This window comes from Macaca mulatta, chromosome 8 (genome assembly GCF_049350105.2).
Source record: "Macaca mulatta isolate MMU2019108-1 chromosome 8, T2T-MMU8v2.0, whole genome shotgun sequence".
Classification (NCBI taxonomy): domain Eukaryota; kingdom Metazoa; phylum Chordata; class Mammalia; order Primates; family Cercopithecidae; genus Macaca; species Macaca mulatta.
The window spans coordinates 109098055-109124006 of record NC_133413.1 but is presented as its reverse complement, the minus strand read 5'-3'; the positions used below and the strand labels follow the sequence as shown (position 1 = coordinate 109124006).

At 37.8% G+C, this 25952-nt stretch overlaps 1 protein-coding gene across 5 annotated transcripts in view; it reads left to right on the top strand.

Annotated features, from left to right (window-relative positions):
• Nucleotides 1–25952, top strand: part of STK3 (serine/threonine kinase 3) — a 330283-nt gene that overhangs the window by 45581 nt on the left and 258750 nt on the right. For all 5 annotated transcript variants that reach the window (XM_077942604.1, NM_001260967.1, XM_077942603.1 and 2 more), the window contains 2 exon segments: nucleotides 5690–5818; nucleotides 23445–23559. In XM_077942604.1, the coding sequence (XP_077798730.1) occupies nucleotides 5690–5818; nucleotides 23445–23559 (244 nt within the window).

Below are 25952 nucleotides of genomic sequence, written 5' to 3'. Positions count from 1 at the left end.
GTATGTCTATATAACTATACATATATATTTCTTGCGGACCTGCTTTTTTGGTGTATGTTCAAGGACCATTGATAAAAGAAAAGTTACAAATTCTTAAAAATAAGAGATTTTTACTGGTCACATTTTCTGATTGTATTAAGCTATTCATGTGTTGTTATAAGAAAAATACCTGAGACTGGGTAATTTATAAAGAAAAACTTAATTGGCTCACAGTTCTGCAGACACTACAAAAAGCACGGTGCCAGCATCTGCTTCTGGTGAGGGCTTCTGGAAGGTTATAGTCATGGAAGAAGGCAGAGGGGGAGCAGATGTCTCACATGGTAAGAGCAGGAGCAAGATAGGACAGGGGAGGTGCCAGAGTTTTATTTTTTTTATTTTTAAATTTTTTTGAGACAGAGTTTCTCTCTCGTCATCCAGCCTGGAGTGCAATGGCACGATCTTGGCTCACTGCAATGTCCTCCCGGGTTCAAGGGATTCTCTTGCCTCAACCTCCTGAGTAGCTGGGATTATAGGCGCCTGCCACCACGCCCAGCTAATTTTCATATTTTCAGTAGAGATGAGGTTTCACAATATTGGCCAGGCTGGTCTCGAACTCCTGACCTCAGGTGATCTGCCCACCTCGGCCTTCCACAGTGTTGGGATGACAGGCGTGAGCCACTGCACCCAGCCTGTCACACCGTTTTAAACAAGCACGTCCTGTGAGAACTCACTTACCATCTCAAGGACACCAACAAGCCATGAGGAAACTGCCCCTATGACCCAAACGTCTCCTAACAGATTCCACCTCCAACATTGGGGATTACATTTCAAAATGAGTTTTGGAGAGGACAAATATGCAAACCATATCACTGATTATACTCACTAAATTAGAAATAAGTAGTTATAATATGACAAAATCCACACCAACTGGAAATTAGGAAACATAATCTGAAGTAACTTGTTGATTGAAGAGGATATTATAAATTATCTACAAAACACTGAAAAGGAGAACACATTGTGCCAGTATCTATGGAATACAGTAAAACTAATTAAGAGAAAAGTTTTAGTTCTAAATTCATTCATTACTAAAGAAGACAGGCAAAAAATAAACTTAGTGCTTAAAGAACTTAGAAAAATTATGAAACATACTGAAAGAAACTGAAGATTGAATTAAAGAAAAAGCTGAAATTAATGAGATAGAAAAAAAATTAAAAATGAAAAATATGAACCCAGCGCAGTGGCTTATGCGCTGTAATCCCAGCATTTTGGGAGGCCGAGGTGGGTGGATCACTTGAGGTCTGGAGTTTGAGACCAGCTTGACCAATATGGTGAAACCCCATCTCTACTAAAAATGCAAAAATTAGCCGAGCGTGATGGCATGTGCCTGTAATCCCAGCTACTTGGAAGGCTGAGACAGGAGAATTGCTTGAACCCAGGAGGTGGAGGTTGCAGTGAGTCAAGATTGTGCCACTGCACTCCAGCCTGGGTGACAGAGCGTGACTCTGTCTCAAAAAAAAAAAAAAAAGATAAATACATATATGTTTATACATACATAAGCTTTCGAAGAGATCAGTAAAATAGTTAAACCTCTTACAGTGTTGACTAAAGAAAATAGAGCAAAAATACAGCAGATTTAGAATAAGAAGGAAGATATAGCCAGTGATAGAGAAATGATTAAATAACTGTTAATTATAAAGATACCAACTCACAGCATATTATTTACAATAGCCAAAATGTGGAAACAACCCAAATGTCCATCTGCTATCCCAGATGAATAAACAAAATGTGATATGTCTGTACAAGTGACCTTTTAGCCATGAAAAGGAGTGAAGTACTGGTACATGTTACAGTGTAGTTGGACCTACAAAATATTATGCTAAGTGAAGGAAGAAGCCAGATATAAAAGGTCACATATTGTATGATTTCATTTATAGAAGTATCTAGAATAGATAAATCTATAGAGACAGAAAGCAGATTCTATATATTTTGGAACATACAGATAACGTTTACACAGCACTGTGAACCCACTAAATGCCATTGAATAGTACACTTTAAAATAGTGAATTTTATGTTGTGTGTATTTCACCTCCTCCCCTCCAGAAAGGTTCCAATTATGTTTTATACACTGTTTAAAGGACAGTTAATTATAGCTTTTTTTTTTAAAAAATGAAGCTAGTGTAACTTTAATACTGATACCCAGATGTATAATAAAAGAAAACTGTAATTCAGCCTTGCTTTGTTACTCATTATGGTAACTGTTCCCACCTTGTCTCAGGTGAATAGATGTTGCCACTTCTCTTGTGTTGGGATCCTGTTATCTATTAAACTTAAGGAGCCAGTTTCACTGTTGGCATATTTGTCATCTTTCCCCTGCACTAATAGAGCTTTGATTGATGATGGTATCCTCTGGACGCTTTTTGAAAACATAGTTAGGGAGTTTGTGAGCATGGCACATATAATATATATCCATCTAGTATCCCATTTCCTTGAGTCTTTGATATGCTTCCTTTGGTGTGTACTGAGGCTCACTTAGCATCTCACTTAATATGGGCCACTGTTGAGTCCAGGTTTCAGTTAACTGGCTGAACAACTGTTAGGGACACCCCCAACTGTTTGAGCTAACATGCTGAGTCTGGAATTTCTGGTCTTTCATCCATATCAGTACATTTCTTCCTCTCTGGATATCTTAGAATTCGCTCTCACACATATTTTTTAGGGTTCTGATAAAAATTGGCAAAATCTTGCAACTTTTTTAGTGTGAATACTAACTGCTTGGGTTAAATTTTATACTTGTCTCCCTGGTATCTATGGGAGTTGAGTATAACTTTGGGTCTGGAAGCAATGAGAAGTGGTGGTAGAGTGGTCTGGAGGACCACTTCATTCTCCTGAAAAGTGACTGCTTCAGGAGGTGGAGTCTTCAGGCATTGTAAGGTTAATTTTCTCAGATAGGAGGGCAGAGTTGCTTTTGGTAGCAAGGGAGGCTTGATAGGATTTGGGGATTCAAGGTACTCAGATTAATGAGAATCTATCTAAATGTCCTAATACCAGGTCTCTAGGTACTTCTCTTTACTGTTACATGCCTTAACTTTAACATAACAGACCTGGTGCTGATGTGAATTCAACTTGCAATGTAATTCAGCTTCCAGTAAGACTATACTTAGAGTTTGTTTTTCAGAAATCTCAACCCTATTTCTGTAAGAATTAAGAAATTCAGAAGTTTTCTGGTTCTCTTAGTCTTGAGCTGGACATTTAAGCCTTTAGCTTGCTGTGTTTGTTCTATAACTTTTCCAGTGCAGGCAGAGGCAGCAGCCCATTCTATAGTCCTTATACTTTATTTTCACCATACATTGTATTGATATAGCTACTTGGTCTTTTAAAGCTTTGCTTAGACTCCAGGCAACTAAGGGTGATAATTTAAGTAACTGTTTGCCACTGAATGCCATAGACCATCAGTGTTCTATTTGTTATTTGTATTGAAATCATTACTATCTACACATCTGTATTAGTCTGGTAAAGACATACCCGGGACTGGGCAATTTACGAAAGAAAGAAGTTTAATCGACTTACAGTTCCACGTGGCTAGGGAGGCCTCACAATCACGACGGAAGGCAAGGAAGATCAGGTCACATCGTACATACACGGATGGCAGTGGGCAAAGAGAGAGCTTGTGCAGACAAACTCCCATTTTTAAAACCATCAGATCTCCTCGTGAGACCCATTCACTGTCATGAGAACAGCATGGGAAAGATCTGTCCCCATGATTCAGTGATCTCCCACTGAGTCCCTACCACAACACGTGGGAATTATGGGAGCTACAAGACGAGATTTGGGTGGGAACACAGCCAAACCATATCAACATCTAAGAAAGAACTAATTCAAGATTCTCATCTTTAAGATTCTTTCCCTTGGAACCGCTTCTTCTACCATAAACTATATTGCTATCAAGGTATAGTCAGGAAAGAGAAGCTACTCTATGTACTCTAGATATAAAGAGTTTAGTAATAAAGTTAGGAGCTCAAATGAATTGTGGAGGGGCCAGGGATGCAAAGCTCATGAAAACTGTTGCCGAAGGTTGAAGGTCGAAGTCAGCATTGAAGATCTCAGCCTGAAGCACTGAAGTGGGTGTTTCTCAAAAGCTCTCTGGGAATCTGCTGGAATCCTGCAGTATTGAGAAACTTCCACCAGCTACCTCAGTCTGCAGCACTGGTGGCTGTTGGAAGCTCAGCAGGAAGCCGTTGTGCACTTTATATCTGTCAGTCCATCTGCTACAACTATATCTGGAAAAAAATGGTTTCTCCTTTTTGCATTCACACATGCATGTTCTTCCCACTGGCAGACTTTTAATGAGGAACCGTTCAGGGAAAGGGATTCTGGGAAATGGGGATTGTAGCTTCTCTTTTGTAATGCTGAGGAGTCCTTAGAAAGGAGTGATGGTGTTGCCTAATTGACAGTAGATGATCTAGCACTGAATTCTGTGTTAGCTTTTGAAGGAACATATACACACATACGGCTTTCAAGGGGAGATACACGCACATACATTCCCCCACACCCAGCCCACTGTGACTTTGGGTACCAAACCAAATTAAATTACTTCAGAGAGCCCAAAGAAACAGAGGAGAGGATAAAATATATTTTATTGAAGTAGTCGCTTTATCACTTGTTTCTCTCTTTTTCACTTATTTTAAAAGATTATAAATCTGGAAGGGCTTCTGTATAGATTTCTAATATTAGGAAACACTCAGTGTCTTCCATTGGCTTGCTTTTCCTTGTCTTCTGTAGAAAAATATGGTGAGAAAAACATGATTTTTGGAGTCAGAATGTGTTTGAATTCTGGCCCTACTAGTCTGTTTCTTATCTTTTAATGACAATAATAGTGTTTTTCCTTATGGTTGTGAGGGTTGAATTTCGTAATACATATAAAACACCTAGCACAGGACCTGGTTTATAGTAAGAACTCAGTACATAGTAGTGTTTAACCTCGTTTTTAAATTCTTACTAAGCTACAAATGGCTTCTTTCTTCTTTGGTTTTTTTTAAAACACGTGAATATTCAGTTGGCAAAGTTTCAGTAGTTGTAGCAGAGACAGGTTTTGGGCAAGTGACTTAGACCCTATTCCTCATTTTATTTACCTGTGAGCGTGTAGTTTTTCTCTTGAGGAAAAGGTAGTGAAAGGGACTTTTAAAAAAGACACCTTGGATCTCTAAATCAGGTAGAAGCAGATGGCTACAGATTCCTTGCTTCTCTAACTTTGATGTTAATGTGGTCCCCAGCTGAGGGTTTTAACTGTTCAGGTACTCTGAACAGACGTGTGACTTTTTGATATTCCGGGGGTCATTTTCCTTGAGATCAGCCTTTTCCCCTAATTTGAGACTTTGGCTATTTTTAATGTACATTTCATTCTTTTAATTTCCATTTATGTCTTCCTAATGCTGCATTTGTTTGAGTTGACAAAACGTAAGTCTGTTTCTTTCATTCATAAGAAAAATAGCTACTCATTATATATTAACTTGATTATTTTAAGTCTGTAGTTGAAGCAATAAAGCTAAGATATAATTCATTAACTTTTAAAATTGTTACTTGTTTATTTTGATTTTTAAATTTTTAAATAGTGTTTTAAACTAAAAAAGACAATCCACAGAAAACTCATAGACTTTTAACCTTATAGTTACGATGTTTTATAGGAAAAAAATAATGTCTTGGTTTCTTTTAGGTCTTATGGAAGTGTATTTAAAGCAATACACAAGGAATCTGGTCAAGTTGTCGCAATTAAACAAGTGCCTGTTGAATCAGATCTTCAGGAAATAATCAAAGAAATTTCCATAATGCAGCAGTGTGACAGGTATGAAGAGATTTTATTTCTTTGCTTACCCTTGTTTTGACAAGTTTTGCTAATAACGTATAACAAAATTTATTCTTTGATCATCTGTTTAGTTTTCATTTCTTTTTCTTTTCTTTTTTTTGAGACGGGGTTTTGCTCTTGTTGGCCCGACTGGAGTGCAATGGTGTGATCTCAGCTCACTACAACCTCCGCCTTCTGGGTTCAAGTGATTCTCCTGCTTCAGTCCCCTGAGTATCTGGGATTACAGTCATGTGTCACCACGCCCGGCTAATTTTGTATTTTTAGTAGAGATGGGTTTATCCATGTTGGTCAGTCTGGTCTCGAACTCCTGACCTCACGTGATCCACCTGCCTTGGCCTCCAAATGCTGGGATTACAGACGTGAGCCACCACGCCCAGCCTGGTTTTCATTTCTGACTTCCCACTGTAAGTGAGATTAATCCTTTAAGGCAGATGAGGATGGCTTTGTCAAGTGTCTTTAGGACTTACAGCTCTTTGCAGCTTTTCTGCTTAAAAGCAGAAATGAGACTGGATGTGGTAGATCACACCTGTAATCTCAACCCTTAGGGAGGCCAGAGCATCGAGGGTAAAGGAGCCTAGGAGTTCAAAGCCAGTCTGAGCAACATAGTGAGACCCTTTCTCTACCAAAAGAGAAAAAATTAGCCAGGTGTGATGGCTTGGACTTGTAGTCCTAGCTACTTGGGAAACTGAGGCGGGAGGATTGTTTGAGCCCAGGAGTTCAGGGCCACAGTTAGCTATGATTGCAGCACTGCACTACAGCCTGGACATTTTTAGCACAACTTTATGGATGAGAATGAGTTTTTGATGTTAAAGGGGTCATTTAGCAGTATGTATTGTATAATCACTTTTATTAATTAAGAAATCATGTTTTATGTAAATCTAATTCATTCAGCAAACATTCACTAAGCATCCCCAGTTGACCCAGTACTGTGCCAGGATCTAAGAATGCCAAAAGAACTAAGATACCTTTTTCTTTTTGAGGGATCAGTAGTGTAATTGGGAAGACAAATATATAAATAAATAACTGTAATATAGCACACTCATTGTACTGACTGGTGCATGGGGTAATGTGAAAAGAAGAAGGCAGGGCATCTTTCTCAGCCAGTAGAGCCAGGAAATCTGGAATGCTGACAAAGAGTTAATTTGGTGAAGAAATGGAGTGATAAGGGAGAGTCAAGGGAATGACAGGTAGAAAGGTAAAAATAGCTCATTGGGGTGTGCTCATCTGACAAGACTTAGAATTATTGGAATGGAAAGTATGGGACAGAGAACAGAATGAAATGAGGTTGGATAGTTAAATGGAGCTGATGGTGAGGAGCGTCTTATGCAATGTTAAGTGGCCTAGGCTTTATTCTATAAGGGATTCAGAGTGTATAAATTATGACTATGTTTAGCCTAAAGTTACTTAACCACAGAGGAATTTATTATTCTCCCTTAACAAAAGGTCTGCTGGTACAGCAGCAACAAAGGAACAACCAGGTCTCAGCCTTCTTTTCTTGTACTCTGTCATCCTTAGCATATACTTTGTCCTCATGCTTATTATCTCAGGGCTACGACAGGGCTGCTATAGCCCCAGCTTTATGTCGACATTCCAGGCAGGAGGAAGAAAGGAAGAAGCAGGGAAGGGGCTTTCCCAGAAACCTTCAGCTTCAGTCTTATTTGTAAGAATTGTCTCATCTGTGACTTAGAGCTGGTGACACAGGGTAGTCTGGACACATTGTCTCCCCTTATCAATTCAGGGCCCTGTAATTAGAGATTTATGGAAAGCTTTCTCTCCTGACAATACATAGGATCTATAGATTGTAAGCTTCTTGGCTAATGAAGTGATTGCATAATCCTAGAGGAACTTTGCTGCTTGGATCTGTTCAATTTTGCTTTTTTTTAGAGTATGCTGCATATTTAAATTATGTTATGTATTTCCCACAGCATGTGAAATTTAAGTGGTTGTAGGAAAAAAAAGATACATTCCTCAACTGTGGTTCCCACAATTTGATATAGAATAGGAGATGAGATAGCATAGTGCTCGGCCATCAGGTATGCTTTATACTTGCCTGATGCTAGCATTATTCTATTTTTTTTTTTTTTTTTTTGAGACGGAGTCTCGCTCTGTCACCCAGGCTGGAGTGCAGTGGCCGGATCTCAGCTCACTGCAAGCTCCGCCTCCCAGGTTCACGCCATTCTCCTGCCTCAGCCTCCCGAGTAGCTGGGACTACAGGTGCCCGCCACCTCGCCCGGCTAGTTTTTTGTATTTCTTAATAGAGACGAGGTTTCACCGTGTTAGCCAGGATGGTCTCGATCTCCTGACCTCGTGATCCGCCCGTCTCGGCCTCCCAAAGTGCTGGGATTACAGGCTTGAGCCACCGAGCCCGGCGCATTATTCTATTATTATGGTTAAAAATAGTTCAGGAATTAGCATTGTACTTTGAGTGTTGTCTAGGAAAGTCAGGTTCTCAAATATTACTATTACGTATCTCTTCCCTTAATCTTTGTAGGTCTTGGAATCTGTCAAATCTTGCTCAGATTTCTGCAACAGCATCTTAATTGTTCACTTTGTCTTTCATTTTTGCCTCCTCCAACCCATTATCTTCCTTGAAGCTAGAGTGTTTTTTTCTAAAATGCAAATGTAATCAAGCATTCTCTGTTTAAAACCTGTGGCTCCGCATTGCCTCGAGAAATCGAGTCTCCAGTCCTTCATGTTCCATCTGGTGCTTACACCTCCAGTCTGTTCCCTGAGTTTCTCTTTTAAGTGTCTGTTTACTTGTATTCTCTATCATCTAAGTCTTAAGTTCCTTGAATTCGGGGATTGTATTTTACTTAGTGTCCTTGGATCCTGCCACATAATGGTTACTCAGATACTAATGAGTACTTCTATTTAATAATTTCTGTTTGGGCAACTCAACTAGACTATCCAGAGGGAATTACACATTTAACATTCTAAAACCAGTTTTAAACATTCCAGACAAGCCTTTCAAATTCCTGTGTGTCAAAGGCATCATCATGTACTTAGTCTTTTAGCAAGTCTGAGAATCATCTTTATTCCTTTTTATGATGCTTCTGATGATACTGAGTCTTGTAGATTTTCCTTCTGAAATGTCATCACTATCTTTATTCTTCTCGTCATTCCCTAAGGAAAGGAACCATATATTTTTCTTCATTAGCACCTGTTCAGTGCCTAGCAATATACTTTTTGATGAATGAATGAATGAATGAATGTGGTATGTATGAGGAGTATGAGGAAGAGCATTACAGATTGAGGGAACCCTAAGGAAATCAGGTACTTATTCTTGCTATGCACTTTAAGCTTTTAAAGCGAAAGAAAAGTAAAGAATACAGTGGGAAGGAAATGCGAATAGAATTCTAGAACTTTTGTACCACTTTATAGCAGAATGCCTTGCACATAGTAGGTACTTCTCAAATATTTGTTGAATGAAATAAATGGTGAAGCAAATATTGATGAAAAATGGTTTGTGCCTTTTAGATTTCACTGTCAAATTCATATTGTAAGTATGAAGTTGCGAAGGATCAAAAATCAGTTGGCTAAAAGATCCTAAAATGCTAAAAGATAGGACAAGTAAAAAATAAATAAGGGCTGGGCATGGTGGCTCATACCTGTAATCTCAGCACTTTGGGAGGCCGAGATGGGTGGATCATCTGAGGTCAGGAGTTCAAAACCAGCCTGGCCAACATGACAGAACTCCGTTTCTACAAAGATACAGAAATTAGCTGGACATGGTGGCAGGTGCCTGTAATTCCAGCTACTCGGAAGGCTGAGGCAGGAGAATCACTTTAACCTGGAAGGCGGAAGTTGCAGTGAGCCGAGATTGCACTATTAAACTCCAGCCTGGGTGACAGAGTGAGACTCTTTCTCAAAAAAAAAAAAGAAAAACAGTTAGGAAATGACAGGGACAAACTTAGATTTTAGCTACCAATAAATAATATTAATGTAAATGTGTTATTAAGAAATTAGCATAAAAATGATTGGAAGAAAACAGTATGAATTGAAAAATTCCCAAATAATACACTGAAATTTTGGTTAGGGAAAATGAGATATGCATTTCTGAAATTTAGCTATTAATACATTCAGCTATTTGTGAATTTGGTAAAATGTCTTGCTTTCTATACTCTATAAAAAGACCAGAGGTGGTGTTTTTATCTTTTTTCTGTTCTTTTAAGTGAATATTTAATAATGGGCTGAATACCACATGTTGGCATAAATATCTCAGGAAGCCCATCTGCTTTGTTTATTGCTGAATGTGCAGTGCCTAGTTCGGTACCAGGTACAGAGTAGACATTTAATAAGTATTTATTAAATGGATAAATCATGGAATGTTATTGCTAGACTCAACTTTTGTGGGTCAGCTAGTTTAGTGTTTTTCAAATCATACCCTGATCTAAGAAGGTACTTTTAGTGGCATTTTCTTCACTGAAGAATTGAGTAGAATGAGAACTTCATTATTGCTTTTATCTTTTTTATATATGGGACTCTTTTGAAATTTTTATTTGAGGAAAAGGCTTCTAGTGCTAAAGCATATTTAAAAACAGTTTTGCAGATACAGAAAATGAGAACTAGAGCTTTTATGTGAATTGCCCAAGATCACACTGCTAGTTAGTGACTGAGATGCAATAAGAACCCGCATTTACCCTACTCTAGGGCCAATGTTGAAGAAAGCAATGTCTGTAAAAAAATTCCAACAGTTCAAAGTGAAGCACTCTCAAGGCATTCCTAGGAGTAGAGGTAACAACTGGTTAGCAATACTATGTGCCAGGTAATATGTACACAAGGGAACCACAACTGACACAGTCCCTACTCTCCTGGTGCTTATATGCCAGAGAAGGAACTTTTCACATTTAAACAAAGAGAAATAATGTTGATACAAATCAGGGCACACACCTATCCTCTTTTTACCTGTTCAACTAGTATGTATTGAGTACCTCCTACTCCTAAGTGTAGCCCTGATTTGCTCTCACAAGAGATACAACAAAGAATGGGTCTTGGCTGGGTGCCGTGGCTCATGCCTGTAATCCCAGCACTTTGGGAGGCTGAGGCGGGTGGATCACAGGGTCAGAAGTTTGAGACCAGTCTGGCAAACATGGTGAAACCCCATCTCTACTAAAAATACAAAAATTAGCCTAGCGTGGTAGCAGGCGCCTATAATCCCAGCTCCTGGGGAGGCTGAGGCAGGAAAATCACTTGAACCCGAGAGACAGAGGTTGCAGTGAGCCAAGACTATGCCATTGCACTCTAGTCTAGTTGACAGAATGAGACTCCATCTCAAAAAAAAAAAAAAAAAAAAAAGAATGGGTCTTAGGCGTTGGAGAGACTTTCACTGAGCTGGAAGAAACAGATGAATGGGTAGGCTATTTCAATACACAGTGTGGTAAGAGCTGTGATGGGATAGATATGGAGAAGTATGTGGGTTGGAAGAGATATCTGTCATGTTTGGGGGTTCAGGGAAAGATTTCCCAGGGAGGTCATAGCTAAGCTGAGTCCTGATTGATGAGTTAGATTTGCTGGGCAAAGAGAAGAGACAACTCTTATGGCGAAATAGAGCATTTTCAGCTGGCCTGTTCAGGGTGTCACTGCGCACCCCTTGGCTTCTACCAGAGCATGCTACATTCTTACCTGTTCTATTTCCTCATGTTTCTAGATAAGATTCCATTTGAACACGGCTTCTGACATAAAAAAAATAAAAATAATAAAAAGCTTGAAAATCACCATATTGGAGGATTAGTGATGAACTTTGGCAATTTATTTCTTCTTTGGCAAAAAGAAATAAATTGCTGTGTGATTCAGCTTTATGCTGGAAACAGCTCAGTTTCCGTAGAATATCCACATTGCCTTTGTAAAAACTCTTATTTATATTACCTACTAAGTTACAGAACACTACTAAGATTGTAGTAAGATGTTGATGAAAATGATGTAATTAAAAATAGCCATTTCTTTAGTATTTTAATTATCACATGCCCATATTAGGAAGACTTTTAAAAAATATACCTTTAGCAATATATGGTTTTCTTCAGTTAGAATGAAATTCAAGTTAATATTTAAAAAGTCACCTTTTGATTGTACATGGTGGCTTATGCCTGTAATCCTTGCTCTTTGGGAGACCTTGGTGGGCAGATTGCTTGAGCTCAGGAGTTCAAGACCAGCCTGAGCAACATGGCAAAACTCTATCTCTAAAAAAAATACAAAAATTCGCCAGGCATGGTGGCACGTGCCTGTAGTCCCAGCTACTTGGGAGGCTGAGGTTGGGAGGATTGCTTGAGGTCGGGAGGCAGAGGTTACAATGAGCTGAAATCATGCCACTGCACTCCAGCCTGGGTGACAGAGCCAGACCCTGTCTCAAAAAAAAAAAAAAAAAAAGAATAACAAAAGTAATAAAACTACAGTTAGCCCTTTGTATCCCGCTTGTTCTGCATCCACAGATTCAGCTAACTGCATATTGGAAATATTGTGAGAAAAAAAGCAATAGAAAAAAACAATAAAAAAAAAAACCAATGCAGTATAATAATTATTTACATAGCATTTACATTGTATTAGGTGTAATAAGTAATCTAGACATGATTTAAAGTATACTGGAGGATGTATGTAGTTATATGCAAATACTGTGCCATTTAATATAAGGAACTTGTGCATTCATGGATTTTGGTATCTGTGGCGTTCCTGGAACCAGTTCGCCATGGATACTGAGAGATGACTGTGTATAGAATTGCCGGGTTCCAATACAACCTGCGAGTCCATATACTGGTTTAGTCAAAATTCTTAGGCATATGTCTGAATTAAAACTTTCTGCACTGCTTAAAATTTATATACATGTATACCTTACTCTGTTGTACTTCTTCACTTTGCAGATGCTGCATTTCTTTTTTTAATTGAAGGTTTGTGGCAACTGTACTGAGCAAATCAAGTCCGTCAGCACCATTTTTCCAATAGCTTGTGCTTGCTTCATGTGTCTATGTCATGTTTTGGTAATTCTTCCCATATTTCAGATATTTTCATTATTATTATATCTGTTATGGTGATCTGTGATCAGTGATCTTTGATGTCACTGTTGTAATTGTTTTGAGGTGCCACGAACTGCACCTTTATAAGATGGTGAACTAAATGTTGTGTGTGTTCTGACTGTACCACTGCTAGGCTGTGGGCCTCATCTCCCTTCCTTTCCTCAGGCTTTCCTATTCCTTGAGACACAATATTGAAATTAGGCCAATTAGTCATTCTACAGTGGTTCATAAGGGTTCAAGTGAAAGGGAGAGTCACACAACTCTCACTTTAAATAAAAAACTAGAAATGATTTAACTTAGTGAGGAAGACAGGTTGAAAGCCAAGATAAGCTGAAAGCTAGGGTTCTTGTGCCAAACAGCTAGCCAAGCTTGAATGCAAAGGAAAAGTTATTGAAGGAAATTAAAAGTGCTACTCCAGTGAGCACGAGTGGTAAGAAAGTGGAAGAGCCTCATTGCTGATATGGAGACAGTTTGAGTGGTCTGAATAGAAGTTCAAACCAGCTATAGCATTCTCTTAAGCCAAAGCCTAATCTCGAGCAATGCCCTTACTCTCTTCAACTCTATGAAGGTTGAGAGACGTGAGGAAGCAACAAAAGTTTGAAGCTAGCAGAGGTTGGTTCATGAGGCTTAGACAAAGAAGCTGTCTCCATAACGTAAAAGTGCAAGATGAAGCAGCAAGTGCTGATATAGAAGCTGCAGCAAGTTATCCAGAAGATGTAGCTGAGATAATTGATGAAGGTGGCTACATTAAGCAACAGATTTTCAATGTAGATTTTCAATGTAGACGGAACAGTCTTCTATTGGAAGGAGATGCCATCTAGGACTTTCCTAGCTAGAGAGAAGTCACTGCTTAGCTTCAAAGGACAGGCTGACTGACTCTCTTGTTAAAGGCTAATGCCTCTCATGACTTTAAGTTGGAGCCAGTACTCATTGCCCATTCCAAAAATATTAGGGCCCTCAAGAATTTTGCAAAATCTCCTCTGTTTATGTGACAAATGACATTTATTGATTTGTGTATATTGAACCAACCTTACATCCCAGCAGTAAAGCCTACTTGATCGTGGTGGATTAACTTTTTGATGTGCTGCTGCATTTGGTCTGCAAGTCTTTTATTGAGAATTTTTGCATTTATGTTCATCAGAGATATTGGTCTGAAGTTTTCTTTTTCATTTTGTCTCTGCCACATTTTGGTATCAGAATGAAGCTGGCCTTGTAGAATGAGTTAGGGAGGAGTCCCTCCTCCTTGGCTTTCTTGGAATAGTTTCAGTAGGGTTGGTACCAGCTCTTCTTTATACATTTGGTAAAATTCAGCTATGAATCTTCCTGGTCCAGGGGCTCTTTCTGGAAAACAAAAATTTGTGTGACTCACTGTATTGTGATACTTGCTTTATCGAGGTGGTCTGGAATCAAACCTGCAATATCTTATAGATTTGCCTGTATATGACACTGGAGTGTTACAGTGTTTTGAGTGAAACTCTTTCCCCCTCTTCCCTAGCCTTTAATAATCAACATGATGGTTTAAAAACAGATGTTAGAACATCTAAATAATTGGAGTTAGTTAACTTGCTGGCTAGAATGAACAATATCATATTTGATCCTTGACAATCCTTCACAGGATAATATTTAAATGCTAGTTTGATTGTATTATTTCCTTACATACATTCCTTCAAGGGTTCTGCATTGCCTGGACTGCCCTTTATTCTTTGTCACTAGTCTAATGTTTTTCCGTTTTTCTCCCTAGCGTCTGCTAATAGGCTTGTTCAGTGAATGTTTGTTGTTTGAATTACTTTAAAAAAAATTAAATAAATGTGAATTTGAATGCATATCTCTGTTAGTGGAAATAGACTTGAGTTTAGAAGTCTCAGGTCTTGAACTCTCTGAGCCTATTGGTAGCTGTGTTAACACTTAAAAAAAATTTTGTTTTTTTTTTTTTGAGATGGAGTCTCGCCTTGTTGCCCAGGCTGGAGTGCAATGGCGCGACCTTGGCTCACTGCAACGTCTGCCTCCTGGGTTCAAGAGATTCTCCTGCCTCAGCCTCCTGAGTAGCTGGGATTACAGGCGCACGCCACCAGGCCCAGCTAATTTTTTGTATCTCTAGTAGAGACAGGGTTTCACCATGTTGGCCAGGCTGTCTCGAACTCCTGATCTTGTGATCTGCCCGCCTCGGCCTCCCAAAGTGCTGGGATTACAGGTGTGAGCCACTATGCCCGGCCTCACTTTTTAATTTTTTAAAATGACAGCTTTAAAATTTAGTCTTTAGTTTGCCAGTCTTAAGTTGTAGGTTCTGTATGCAGTTGTAGGGAGGCACAGTAAATAAAACAGAAGAAAACTTGTTTATTGTTTCCCAGCTCCCCAGTCTGTACTACTACCACATTGTGTTGTGTGTACCTTGAAAACATCTCTTGAATTTGTTTTCTATGCTATTTCTACTACACTCACTTTAATCCAAGCCACCAACATCTCTCTTTTAAAATATGTGCTTTAGGGCTGGGCGCGGTGGCTCATGCCTGTAATCCCAGCACTTTGGGAGGCCGAGCTGGGTGGATCACAAGGTCAGGAGTTCGAGACCAGCCTGACCAACATGGTGAAACCCTGTGTCTAGTAAATACAAATTATCTGGGCATGGTGGCAGGTGCCTGTAATCCCAGCTACTCAGGAGGCTGAGACAGGAGAATCGCTTGAACCCGGGAGGCAGAGGTTGCAGGGAGCTGAGATCATGCCATTGCACTCCAGCCTGGGTGACAGAGTGAGACTCCGTCTCAAAAAAAAAGTATGCTTTATTATTACTCCCATATCATGAAGCCAACAGATTAAGAGACTATTGCTGTGGAAAAGATATATTGTTATACATACAGCTCACAAGAGAGGGAGGAGTGCTGTGTCACAGAGGGCTCCACAGGGAAGTACCAGGGGCAGTTAGGAGGCAGAGAAAGTGAGGGGGAAAAAGTGGGCAAGAATCTTTATGTGGTTTCTGTGGGAAGGGACAGGTGAGACGGGGTAAAACAGGTTTAGGATTGGCTACTTTGAGTATTTCAAGTGGGTTCTGGGGCATAGGGCTTTCTCTGGTTGTCTGGTATCTGGCCCTGGGGCAATTTGGGCAGGGGAAAAGTTGACCCTAGACTGTAACCATAGAGGTGGTTGGAGGTTTGGGCTCTAGATAGGTTGGTGTGCACATAAAAGACATCCTTCCATGGGAGTTAGTTTGCTGTCTCTAGAAATTAGCTAACCCTGAGAGGGGCAATCGCTTCAGTTTTAGCAAGGTCCCAGATGTCAAAGCATCAAGAATACAGAAAATAAAAAGATATGCTTAATATAATCTCTGCATGGACTAACACTGCTTTTTAATTGGTCTCTCTATATTCACATCTGCTTCCCTACAATCTAGCTTTCATTCAGCAACCACAGAAACTTTACATCATGTTATTCCTCTGCTTAAAATTCTTCACTGATTTTTTCCTGTATTTCAAATAAAGCCCAGTCTCTTTACCTTGGTTTTGAGGCCCTTCATGGTCAGGCTTCTCCCTACATATGCAGCTCCACTATGTCCTACTGTATCCTTTACTCACTTTATCCTAGGCCCGCTAATCGTTCAATTCTTTGACTATGCTTTGTTCTGTCTTTCAGGGCCTTTGCAGGACAGTTCTTGGTGCTTAGTTATCTGGCTAACTTCTAGTTAAGTTTTGCATTTTAGCTTAAATGTTATTCCCTTGGAGAGTCCTAAATTAGGTCCTGTCTTAGTTTTTTTGTGTGATTTATTTATTCATTGGTTCTTTTATTTATTTATTTTAATTTTATATATATTTTTTGAGATGGATCCTCGTTCTTTCGCCAGGCTGGAGTGCAGTGGTGCGATCTTGGCTCTCCGCAACCACTGCCTCCCGGGTTCAAGCGATTCTCTTGCTTCAGCCTCTTGAGTAGCTGGGTTTATAGGCCCGCGCCATCACGCCTAGCTAATTTTTTTTTGTATTTTTAGTAGAGACAGGGTTTCACCATGTTGGCCAGGATGGTCTCGATCTCTTGACCTCGTGATTCGCCTGCCTCGGCCTCCCAAAGTGCTGGGATTACAGGCGTGAGCCACCGTGCCCGGCCTGCTTGTTCAGTTTGTGTATATGAGAAGAGAGCTACTGAGGATAAAATGCAAAGCAAGACAGATTGGTACCTATCTTTATGGAGCTTCTATTCTTCTAGGGGAGGCAGATAAAAGTCAATGACAAAGTCCTTGCAGGGTGTAATAAGTGCTTTACAGTATAAAAGGTGCTGACATAGAAAGTATCAGAGGATGGCCACTGTATACATATGAACTCTGGAGTTTAAGCATTTCCTTCTTTTCCAATCTGTGGATTTTGTAATTCACAGCAGTTCAATGGAGAAAGGACATTTTATTGTTAAAGCTCACTTACCTACCTTCAAAGGTTTTTCACATACTCCAGTGCCTTCCAAGTCTCAGAGGCTACCATGGAATACGAATGCATTCCATTCCTTCATATGAACTAGGAACAATTTTATTTGCAGAAATGGTGAATACAAAATAAAGTCACAGCCAGTTTATCTTATAGCACCCTTTCTTCTTTTCTTGCTGTAGTTAGTAATCATATTTATTTGTGTGTTTACTTCCTTAATTCCTGTATATTCATGCTGGTGTATTCTGTATGAGGGACCAAATTGTGGATGTGTGTTTCACCAGTGCATACTGAACATCTGGTCAAATGCCTGGCCCAAGTAGAGGGTCAGTGAATGCATGTGGCTGTTTAGTTCTAGTTGCTTACATACTTCACTGGGTTAAAGTTAGTGAGGCCATGTTTTATGTTGTAGAGGTGTTGGACTTGGATCCATCTACTTACATGGGTATTAGATGGGCCATGAATTATTTCTTTGAAGAGAATTTTACCTTTTGCCAACGTTTTCTCTTGACTTACTCTTATGGAGAGATAGGGCTGTTTTTTCAGGTAGCTGCCCAGGTTAGAATTCCTAATTTTTGTGAGTTGTCACTTCTACTCTTAGCATTGCTGATTAGCGTGCATGGCAAGAAAAATGTACATTTTTTTGTGTGCTTTTCAGTGAACATAATCTTGAATTGATTGTTACTTAACACTTTTCAAAATTTTGGATGAGAAAATTCATATTTAAAGAGTTTTTTTTTGGCTGGGCATGGTGGTTCATGCCTGTAGTCTCAGCACTTTTGGAGGCTGAGGCAGGCGGAACACATGAGGCCAGGAGTTAAAGATGAGCCTGGCCAATATGGCAAAACCCCCTCTCTAGCAAAACTACAATAATTAGCTGGGCGTGGTGACACAGGCCTGTAATCCCAGCTACTTGGGAGGTTGAGGCACGAGAATCACTTGAACCCAGGAAGCAGATATTACTGTGAGCTGAAATGGTGCCACTGCACTCCAACCTAGGTGGCAGAGTGAGATTCTGTCTCAGGAAAAAAAAAATAGAGAGAGAGAAAGAGTTTTTGTTTATTTGTTTGTTTGTTTTCTGAAGGATATACAGTCTGTTCACTGGTGGAGTGAAGCTTAACTCTGGGTCTATATCAGAGTCACCGGTAGAGCTTTTAAAAACCTACTGAATCAGAACCTCAAAGGAGTATGGGCTTGGGTCACAGGTGGCTCTGATGCACAGCCAGGTGTAGGAACAGTACTCCCTATAAAAGTTTCCACATAGGCTCCATACCTCAAAGGAGTATATGTAAAGAGATTTTTTTTTTTAATGTTTCCCATATGTCGCAGTTCTAAGTCTGTATTTAGTTTCATTTGTTTGTAAACAAGCACTTTTCTTAAATGGTTCAGCGAACATTTATGAACTCCAAATACGTACTTTCAATTCCCAAGACCTAGCAAAGCTGAGTATGTCTGGAAACTTAAGGTACGAGATGGAGAGCAATCAGAGATACGGGTAACAAGGTAGACTTTGAAATAACTTGTATGTGATATGAAGCAGGTCAGACCTTTTCCTTTGGATAATGGAGAATGATTGGAGTATTTTTGTTTAACTAGGAGAACAGTATGATCAGCTTATTTTACTTTTGTTTTAAAGTAAAGTACCTTGTCAACTGTATGTAGCATAGATTAGAACGGGGGAGAAAACTAAGACAAGGAGACTGGTGGGGAGCAAGTCTGTGTAAGAGGTAATGGAGTAGCACTGGGGATAAAACAGGTTTGAATTCAGGCCTTTTAGCTCCAACCACTCTGTTCTACCTTTGACTTCAAGACATAGTTAATTTTTTTTTGTATTTATTGCCTTTGTTTTTAATACAAAATTTAATTATAATGGAAAAATTTTAACTTTTATTTTTTAGATTGATATTTTTGTTATTTATTTATTTTTAACTTATTTTAAGTTCAGGGGTACATGTGCAGGTTTGTTACATGGGTAAACTTATGTCATGGGGGTTTGTTGTACAGATTATTTTATCACCCAGGTATTGAGCCTAGTACCCATTAGTTATTTTTCCTGATCCTCTCCCTCCTTCCACCCTCCACCTTCTGATAGGCCCCAGTGTGTGTTGTTCACTCTGTGTGTCCATGTGTTCTTATCATTTAGCTCCCAGTTATAAGTGAGAACATGCAGCATTTGGTTTTCTGTTCCTGTGTTAATTTGCTAAGGACAGTGGCCTCCAGCTCCATCCATGTCTCTGCAAAGGACATGACTTTGTTCTTTTTTGTGGCTGCATAGTATTCCATGGTATATATGTACCACATTTTCATTATCCAGTCTGTCATTGATGGGCATTTAGGTTGGTGCCGTGTCTTTGCTATTGTGAATAGTGCTAGTTACAATGAACATAAGCATGCGTGTGTCTTTATAATAGAAAAATTTATATTCCTTTGGGTATATATCCAGTAATGGGATTGCTAGGTTGAATGATATTTCTGTCTCTAGGTCTTTGAGGAATTGCCACGCTATCTTCCACAATAGTTGAACTAATTTACACTCCCACCAACAGTATGTAAGCATTCCTTTTTCTCCACAACCTTGCCAGCATCTGCTTTTTTTTTTTTTAAAAAACTTTTTAATAATAGTCATTCTGACTGGTGTGACATGGTATCTCATTGTGGTTTTGATTTGCATTTCTCTAATGATCAGTGATGTTGAACTTTTTTTCATATAATTGTTGGCCACATGTAGGTCTTTTGAAAAGTATCTGTTCATGTCCTTTGCCCACTTTTTAATGGTGTTATTTTTTGTTTTTGTTTTTGTTTTTTTCTTGTGGATCTGTTTAAGTTCCTTATTGCTGCTGGATATTAGACTTTTATTGGATGCATAGTTTGTTCAAAAATTTTCTCTCATTCTGTAAGTTGTCTGTTTACTCTCTTGCTAGTTTCTTTGCTGTACAGAAGCTCTTTGATTTTATTTGATCCCATTTGCCAATTTTTGCTTTTGTTGTGATTGCTTTTGGTGTCTTTGTCGTAAAATCTTTGCCCATGTCCTGAATGGTATTGCCTAGGTTGTCTTCCAGGGTTTTTATATTTTTGGGTTTTACATTTAGGCCTTTAATCCATCTTGAGTTAAATTTTTGTACATGATATAGGGGAGGGGTCCAGTTTCAAATCTTCTGCATATGGCTAGCCAGTTATCCCAGCACCATTTATTGAATGGGGAATCTTTTTTTCCATTGCCTGTTATTGTCAGGTTTGTCAAAGATCATATAGTTGTAGTTGTGTGGTCTTGTTTCTGGGTTCTTTATTCTGTTTCATTTGTCTATGTGTCTTTTTTTGTATCATAACCATGCTGTTTTGGTTACTGTAGCCCTGTAGTATATTTTGAAGTCAGGTAGCTTGATGCTTCCAGCTTTGTTCTTTTTGCTTAGGATTTCTTTGGCTATTCAGGCTCTTTTTTGGTTCCATATGAATTTCAAAATAATTTTTTCTAGTTCTGTGCTGAATCTCAAATAGTAGTTTTAATAAGAATGGCATTGAATCTATAAGTTGCTTTGGGCAGTGTGACCATTTTAATGATGTGTGTGTGTGTATATATATATATATACACATATATATATATATATACACACACACACATAAATATATTTTGTTATTTTTTTATTATTATTATTTTTTGAGATGGAGTCTTGCTGTGTTGCCCAGGCTGGAGTGCAATGGCGTAATCTCAGCTCACTGCAACCTCCGCCTTCTGAGTTCAAGGGATTCTCCTGTCTCACGCTCCCTAGTAACTGGTATTACAGGCACGCGCCACCATGCCCAGCTAATTTTTGTATTTTTAGTAGAGATGGGAGTTTCACCATTTTGGCCAGGCTGATCTCAAACTCCTGACCCCAGGTGATCCTCTCAAAGTGCTGGGTTTACAGACGTGAGCCACCGTGCCCAGCCTCTTTTTAATGATATTGATTATTTCTATCCCTGAGCATGGAATGTTTTCACATTTCTTTATGTCATCTCTGATTTCTTTGAGCAGTGTTTCATAGTTCTTGTGGAGACCTTTAATCTCCCTAGTTTGCTGTCTTCCTATGTAGTTTATTCTTTTTGGTGGCAGTTGTGAATGGGAGTTAGTTCCCGATTTGGCTCTCAGCTTGACTGTTGTTGGTGTATAGGAATGCTAGTGATTTTTGCACATTGCTTTTGTATCCTGAGACTTTGCTGAAGTTGTTTATCAGCTTAAGAAGCTTTTGGGCTGAGGCTATGGGGTTTTCTAAATATAGGATCTTGTCATCTGCAAACAGGGATAGTTTGACTTCCTCTCTTCCTGTTTGGATGACCTTTCTTTCTTTCTCTTGCCTGATTGCCCTTGCTGGGACTTCCAATACTATGTTAAATAGGAATGGTGAGAGAGTGCATCCTTGTCTTCATGCCGCTTTTCAAGGGGAATGCTTCCAGCTTATGCCCATTCAGTATGATTGTTGGCTGTGGGTTTTGCATATATGGCTCTTACTATTTTGAGGTATGTTCCTTCAATACCTAGTTTGTTGAGAGTTTTTAATGTGAATGGACGTCTAATTTTATTGAAAGCCTTTTCTGTATCTATTGAGATAATCAGGTGGTTTTTGTCTTTAGTTCTGTTTATGTGATGAATCAAATTTATTGATTTGTATATGTTGAACCAACCTTGCATACCAAAGAGAAAGCCTACTTGATTGTGGTGGGTTGGGTTTTTTATGTGCCACTAGATTTGGTTTGCTAATGTTTTGTTGACGACTTTTGCATCAGTGTTCATCAAGGATATTGGCCTAACATTTTCTTTTTTTGTTGTATCTCAGCCAGGTTTTGGTATCAGAATGATGCTGGCTTCATAGAATGAGTTAGGGAGCATTTCCTTCTCAATTTTTTTGAAATAGTTTCAGCAGGAATGGTACCACCTCTTCTTTGTATATCTGCTAGAATTCGACCCTGAGTCCATCTAGTCCTGAGTGTTTTTTTTTGGATGGTAGGCTATTTATTACTGCCTCAAAGACAGAGCATAGCTAAAATTTTAAAGGCTGTACTGAGAAGTCTTCCCTGACAGTCTTCTCTTAACCTCCACAATTGGTAGAGTCTCTACATGTTCTTTTATTGTACTTTAAATTTTTTTTTTTTTGCTTATTTGTTTTTCTGTCTTATTTATCTTACATTGGTGCCCAGCAAAATAGCTACTGTTTTTGATTGTAGCTACTACTACATAGAATGATTTATTTGAACAAGTTGTCCTCTTACATGCCATACTTGGTTTTTCTCTTTCTATTTGTGTACCTTTGTTCATGGCCTTTCTCTTTTCTAGAATTTTCTTATCCCTCTTCTCCACCTACATTTTGGAGTTTAAACTTTTCTTTCAAAATCTCATATAAATCCCACTCCCTTCCACAAAGTTCTCTTTGGATGATTCCAATGTTATTTCCTCATTTGAGCTCTTGTAGCATTAAAGTTGTGTTCTATTTAGTTTCTGCTGTCTTGTATTTTCTATCTCTATGTATTTTTTGAATTTGGTATTCTGCCTCTTTGAGATAGGTAAGATTTCTCATACATCGGTATATGTAGTTTATCCATAATGTACATTATTGCTGATGGTCATTTGTCCCTTTCTAAATCTTCCTGAAGACAGCTTGGCTATAAACATAGTTTATTCTGCTCTGGAAGACATAAGACCACAGTTTAGAAATTAAATTGCTAATATTTTAATTCTATAAATTTAAACAGAAAAAGTTATAATTTTTTTCTCTAGAATTTTCAAAAGCCAGAATGAAAGAAAATTTAAAATAACTCTTTTGGCCTCATTGAAATATAGATTATTTTAGAGTTGATTAATATTTGACTGAATGCAAAATCCTTTAGAAGACTTATATTTAAAATGCTTTAGTTAAAGGGAAAAATTTTCATTTGTTCCTCATGTTAAGTAGTAATTTCTTTGCCAAAATGAAGTCTTATTTTCTTCTGAATCACTCAAAACATTTGGTCCTCTTCTGGTTTGTAATCCTGTTAAATTTCATCCATGAATTAAAGTCTAATTATGCATAGTTGGTGAACTCCAGATATTGAGAATTTGATGTACAATAGACATTTACTTATTTAACTTATTGGAACATTATGAAATGTTGAAAATACTTTGTATTGAGATTAAGAAAAAAATTTCTTTGGGAATTAACTAAATTTAATTGTTTATGTGTTTTCTTTTAGCCCATATGTTGTAAAGTACTATGGCAGTTATTTTAAGAATACAGACCTCTGGATTGTTATGGAGTACTGTGGCGCTGGCTCTGTCTCAGACATAATTAGATTACGAAACAAGACAGTAAGTATTTTAAAGTAGTTTTGCTAATCTCATTTCTAAAGATTCGTATTTTAGAATCTGACTAGTTGGCATTTTGTTACAAAGAAAATAATAGCATGAAAAAAGAAAAGGTTTTAAGTTGTGTAAAGATATCTAGTAGGAGGTGTGAGGACCAGCTCACATACCTTTCTGTGACAAATTTAGGAATTACATGATTGTTTAATTTTTTTATTAGAATAATTTTTGTTGTGTCACAGAGAAACTACCATGGTACTTCTCTTCTTCATTTGGAATCAGTGTGTGTGTGTGTTGTTTAATAATGTGAGTTTCATAAATTATGGCTAGAATTTTATTTAAAGTTTATAATATTCATGGTATTTATTTATCTTAAATTTTCTATATTATTTATGGCTGGTAATATTTGAAGAAATTATATACTTCTGAATTTAAAAAAAATAAAACATTTTTGTATTTATTTTCCCAAATATTCAAGATGTGTGAAAGTGATAGAAATATTACATATTTCTATAAATTTAGCTTAGTGAAATGTATTGCTTAATGAAAGCTTTTTATGGTTATGTTTTAACTCTAAGTAGAAGTGCTATTTACAAAATTGTTTACTTTAAGCTAGTAATGCATCTAGTTTATTTGGACAATTTTGTATGGACCAAAGTGACCTTTTTTTCTTGAATAAGAAGAGTAATCAGTGAAATAATTTGTAATTCTGTAGCAGTAACATTATTATATGTTGTCAGCCATGTTTCAGTAAAATACATTCAGAAAAAATACTTCAGTCAATTTGTGGTTAACCAGAATCATTTTAAAGTTTGATTTGGGAAGTACACTGTAAGTTTATTTTACTAATTTTTTTTTCCCTGTTAGAGAAAAGAAAGTAAATAGGATTTCTTTTAAGAGAAGTGAAACAGAAGTTGAAATAATCCCTGTTTTGACAGAGTAGATTAAGTGATCTGTGACATTCTAATGATATATTTTAGAATTTCTATGGTGCTTAACTAGCACTTATGTAAATCAGATGACTCTTGAGTGGCAGAACAATGCTTCAATGGAAAGTAATTATATCCCAGTTAGAGAAGAGTTTTAATATCATTTCAGGGCTAAACAGTGCATTTGGTATTTAAAGTTATCAAGTAGGAATATGAAGTAAAAGTGTGTGAAATGGAAAATTTTAAACATCTCTATTTTCTTAGTTTTAAGTGTTAATGTTACAATTTTGAGTAGATATGAAGTATTTGATCCAAGAAGTTTAATTGTTGTTGCCAATAATTACAACTGTGAAGGCATACTATAGTTCTTAAAGATAGGTATGGATCAGATCATTATCTTCAGAAAACTCTTTGTCAGTTTTCAAAGAAAAGATTTTATCTGTTCATATTCTTTGTTACAAGACACAGTCCACTGAGCATGTTGGGAAGTCGTACACTTGGAATAGCATAGTTGTTACTCTCACACAACAGGTACCCTGGGTTCTGGGGTGACATAGTAATAGTCTAATTTCCATATATGAAAAGGAGCCCACAGCTGCACAAGAGATTGATCAGGAGCTGTAGGTATATTGTTTCTGAGTGTTGCCTTGATGACAGCTCCTATTAAGTCTCAGAAATATTTGTATCTTTCTTTTCTAGTGCAAGGACATTTTTCTTCATTTATTTATTATTCAAAAAGAGTACCATTATTGTTAAGGTTAATAATATAAAGATATGTAACATTCCGTTTAAAAAGTATTTGGACATTGTAAGCCTTTGTTCACTGAAGGATACTCTTGACTGTCTGAATTTCAGAAGCATGACTATTACTGACTGACTGGCTTTCAAAAATTTGACTAGTATAACAGTCGTCTTTGATTAAACAGGTGTAAAACTCACTCTAGTAATTGTTTTCATGGTCATGAAACAATCTTTTCCTAAGAATATGGCAATTTGTTTTTAAGAGCTTGTATGGTCTGTTGTTTTTTTGTGATCTGCTTTGTTTTTTAAAATTCTGTATATATTTGAAATAGCACAAGGAATTCTTATTTTATATTGCAAATGTTTATATTTACTCATATATTTATGCTTTTTATTGTTCTTTATTTCTTTCTGTATTTCCCAGTTGCCTGAAGAATATCTGTTAGTATTTCCTTATGTGTGGGTATGATGATAATACCTGGGTTTTTTTGTTTTGTTTTGTTTGTTTTTTTTTTTTTTGGTGAACATGTTGTTATTTTACTTCATGTTTTCTTTTTTCCTTTTTTTGAGACAGGTTTTCGCTCTTTTGCCCAGGCTAGAATGTAGTGGTGTGATCGCAGTTCACTGCAACCTTGAACTTCTGGGCTCAAGCGATCCTCCAGCCTTAGCCTCCTGAGTAACTAGGACTTCAGGAGCATGCCATCATGCCTGGCTAATTAAAACAATTTT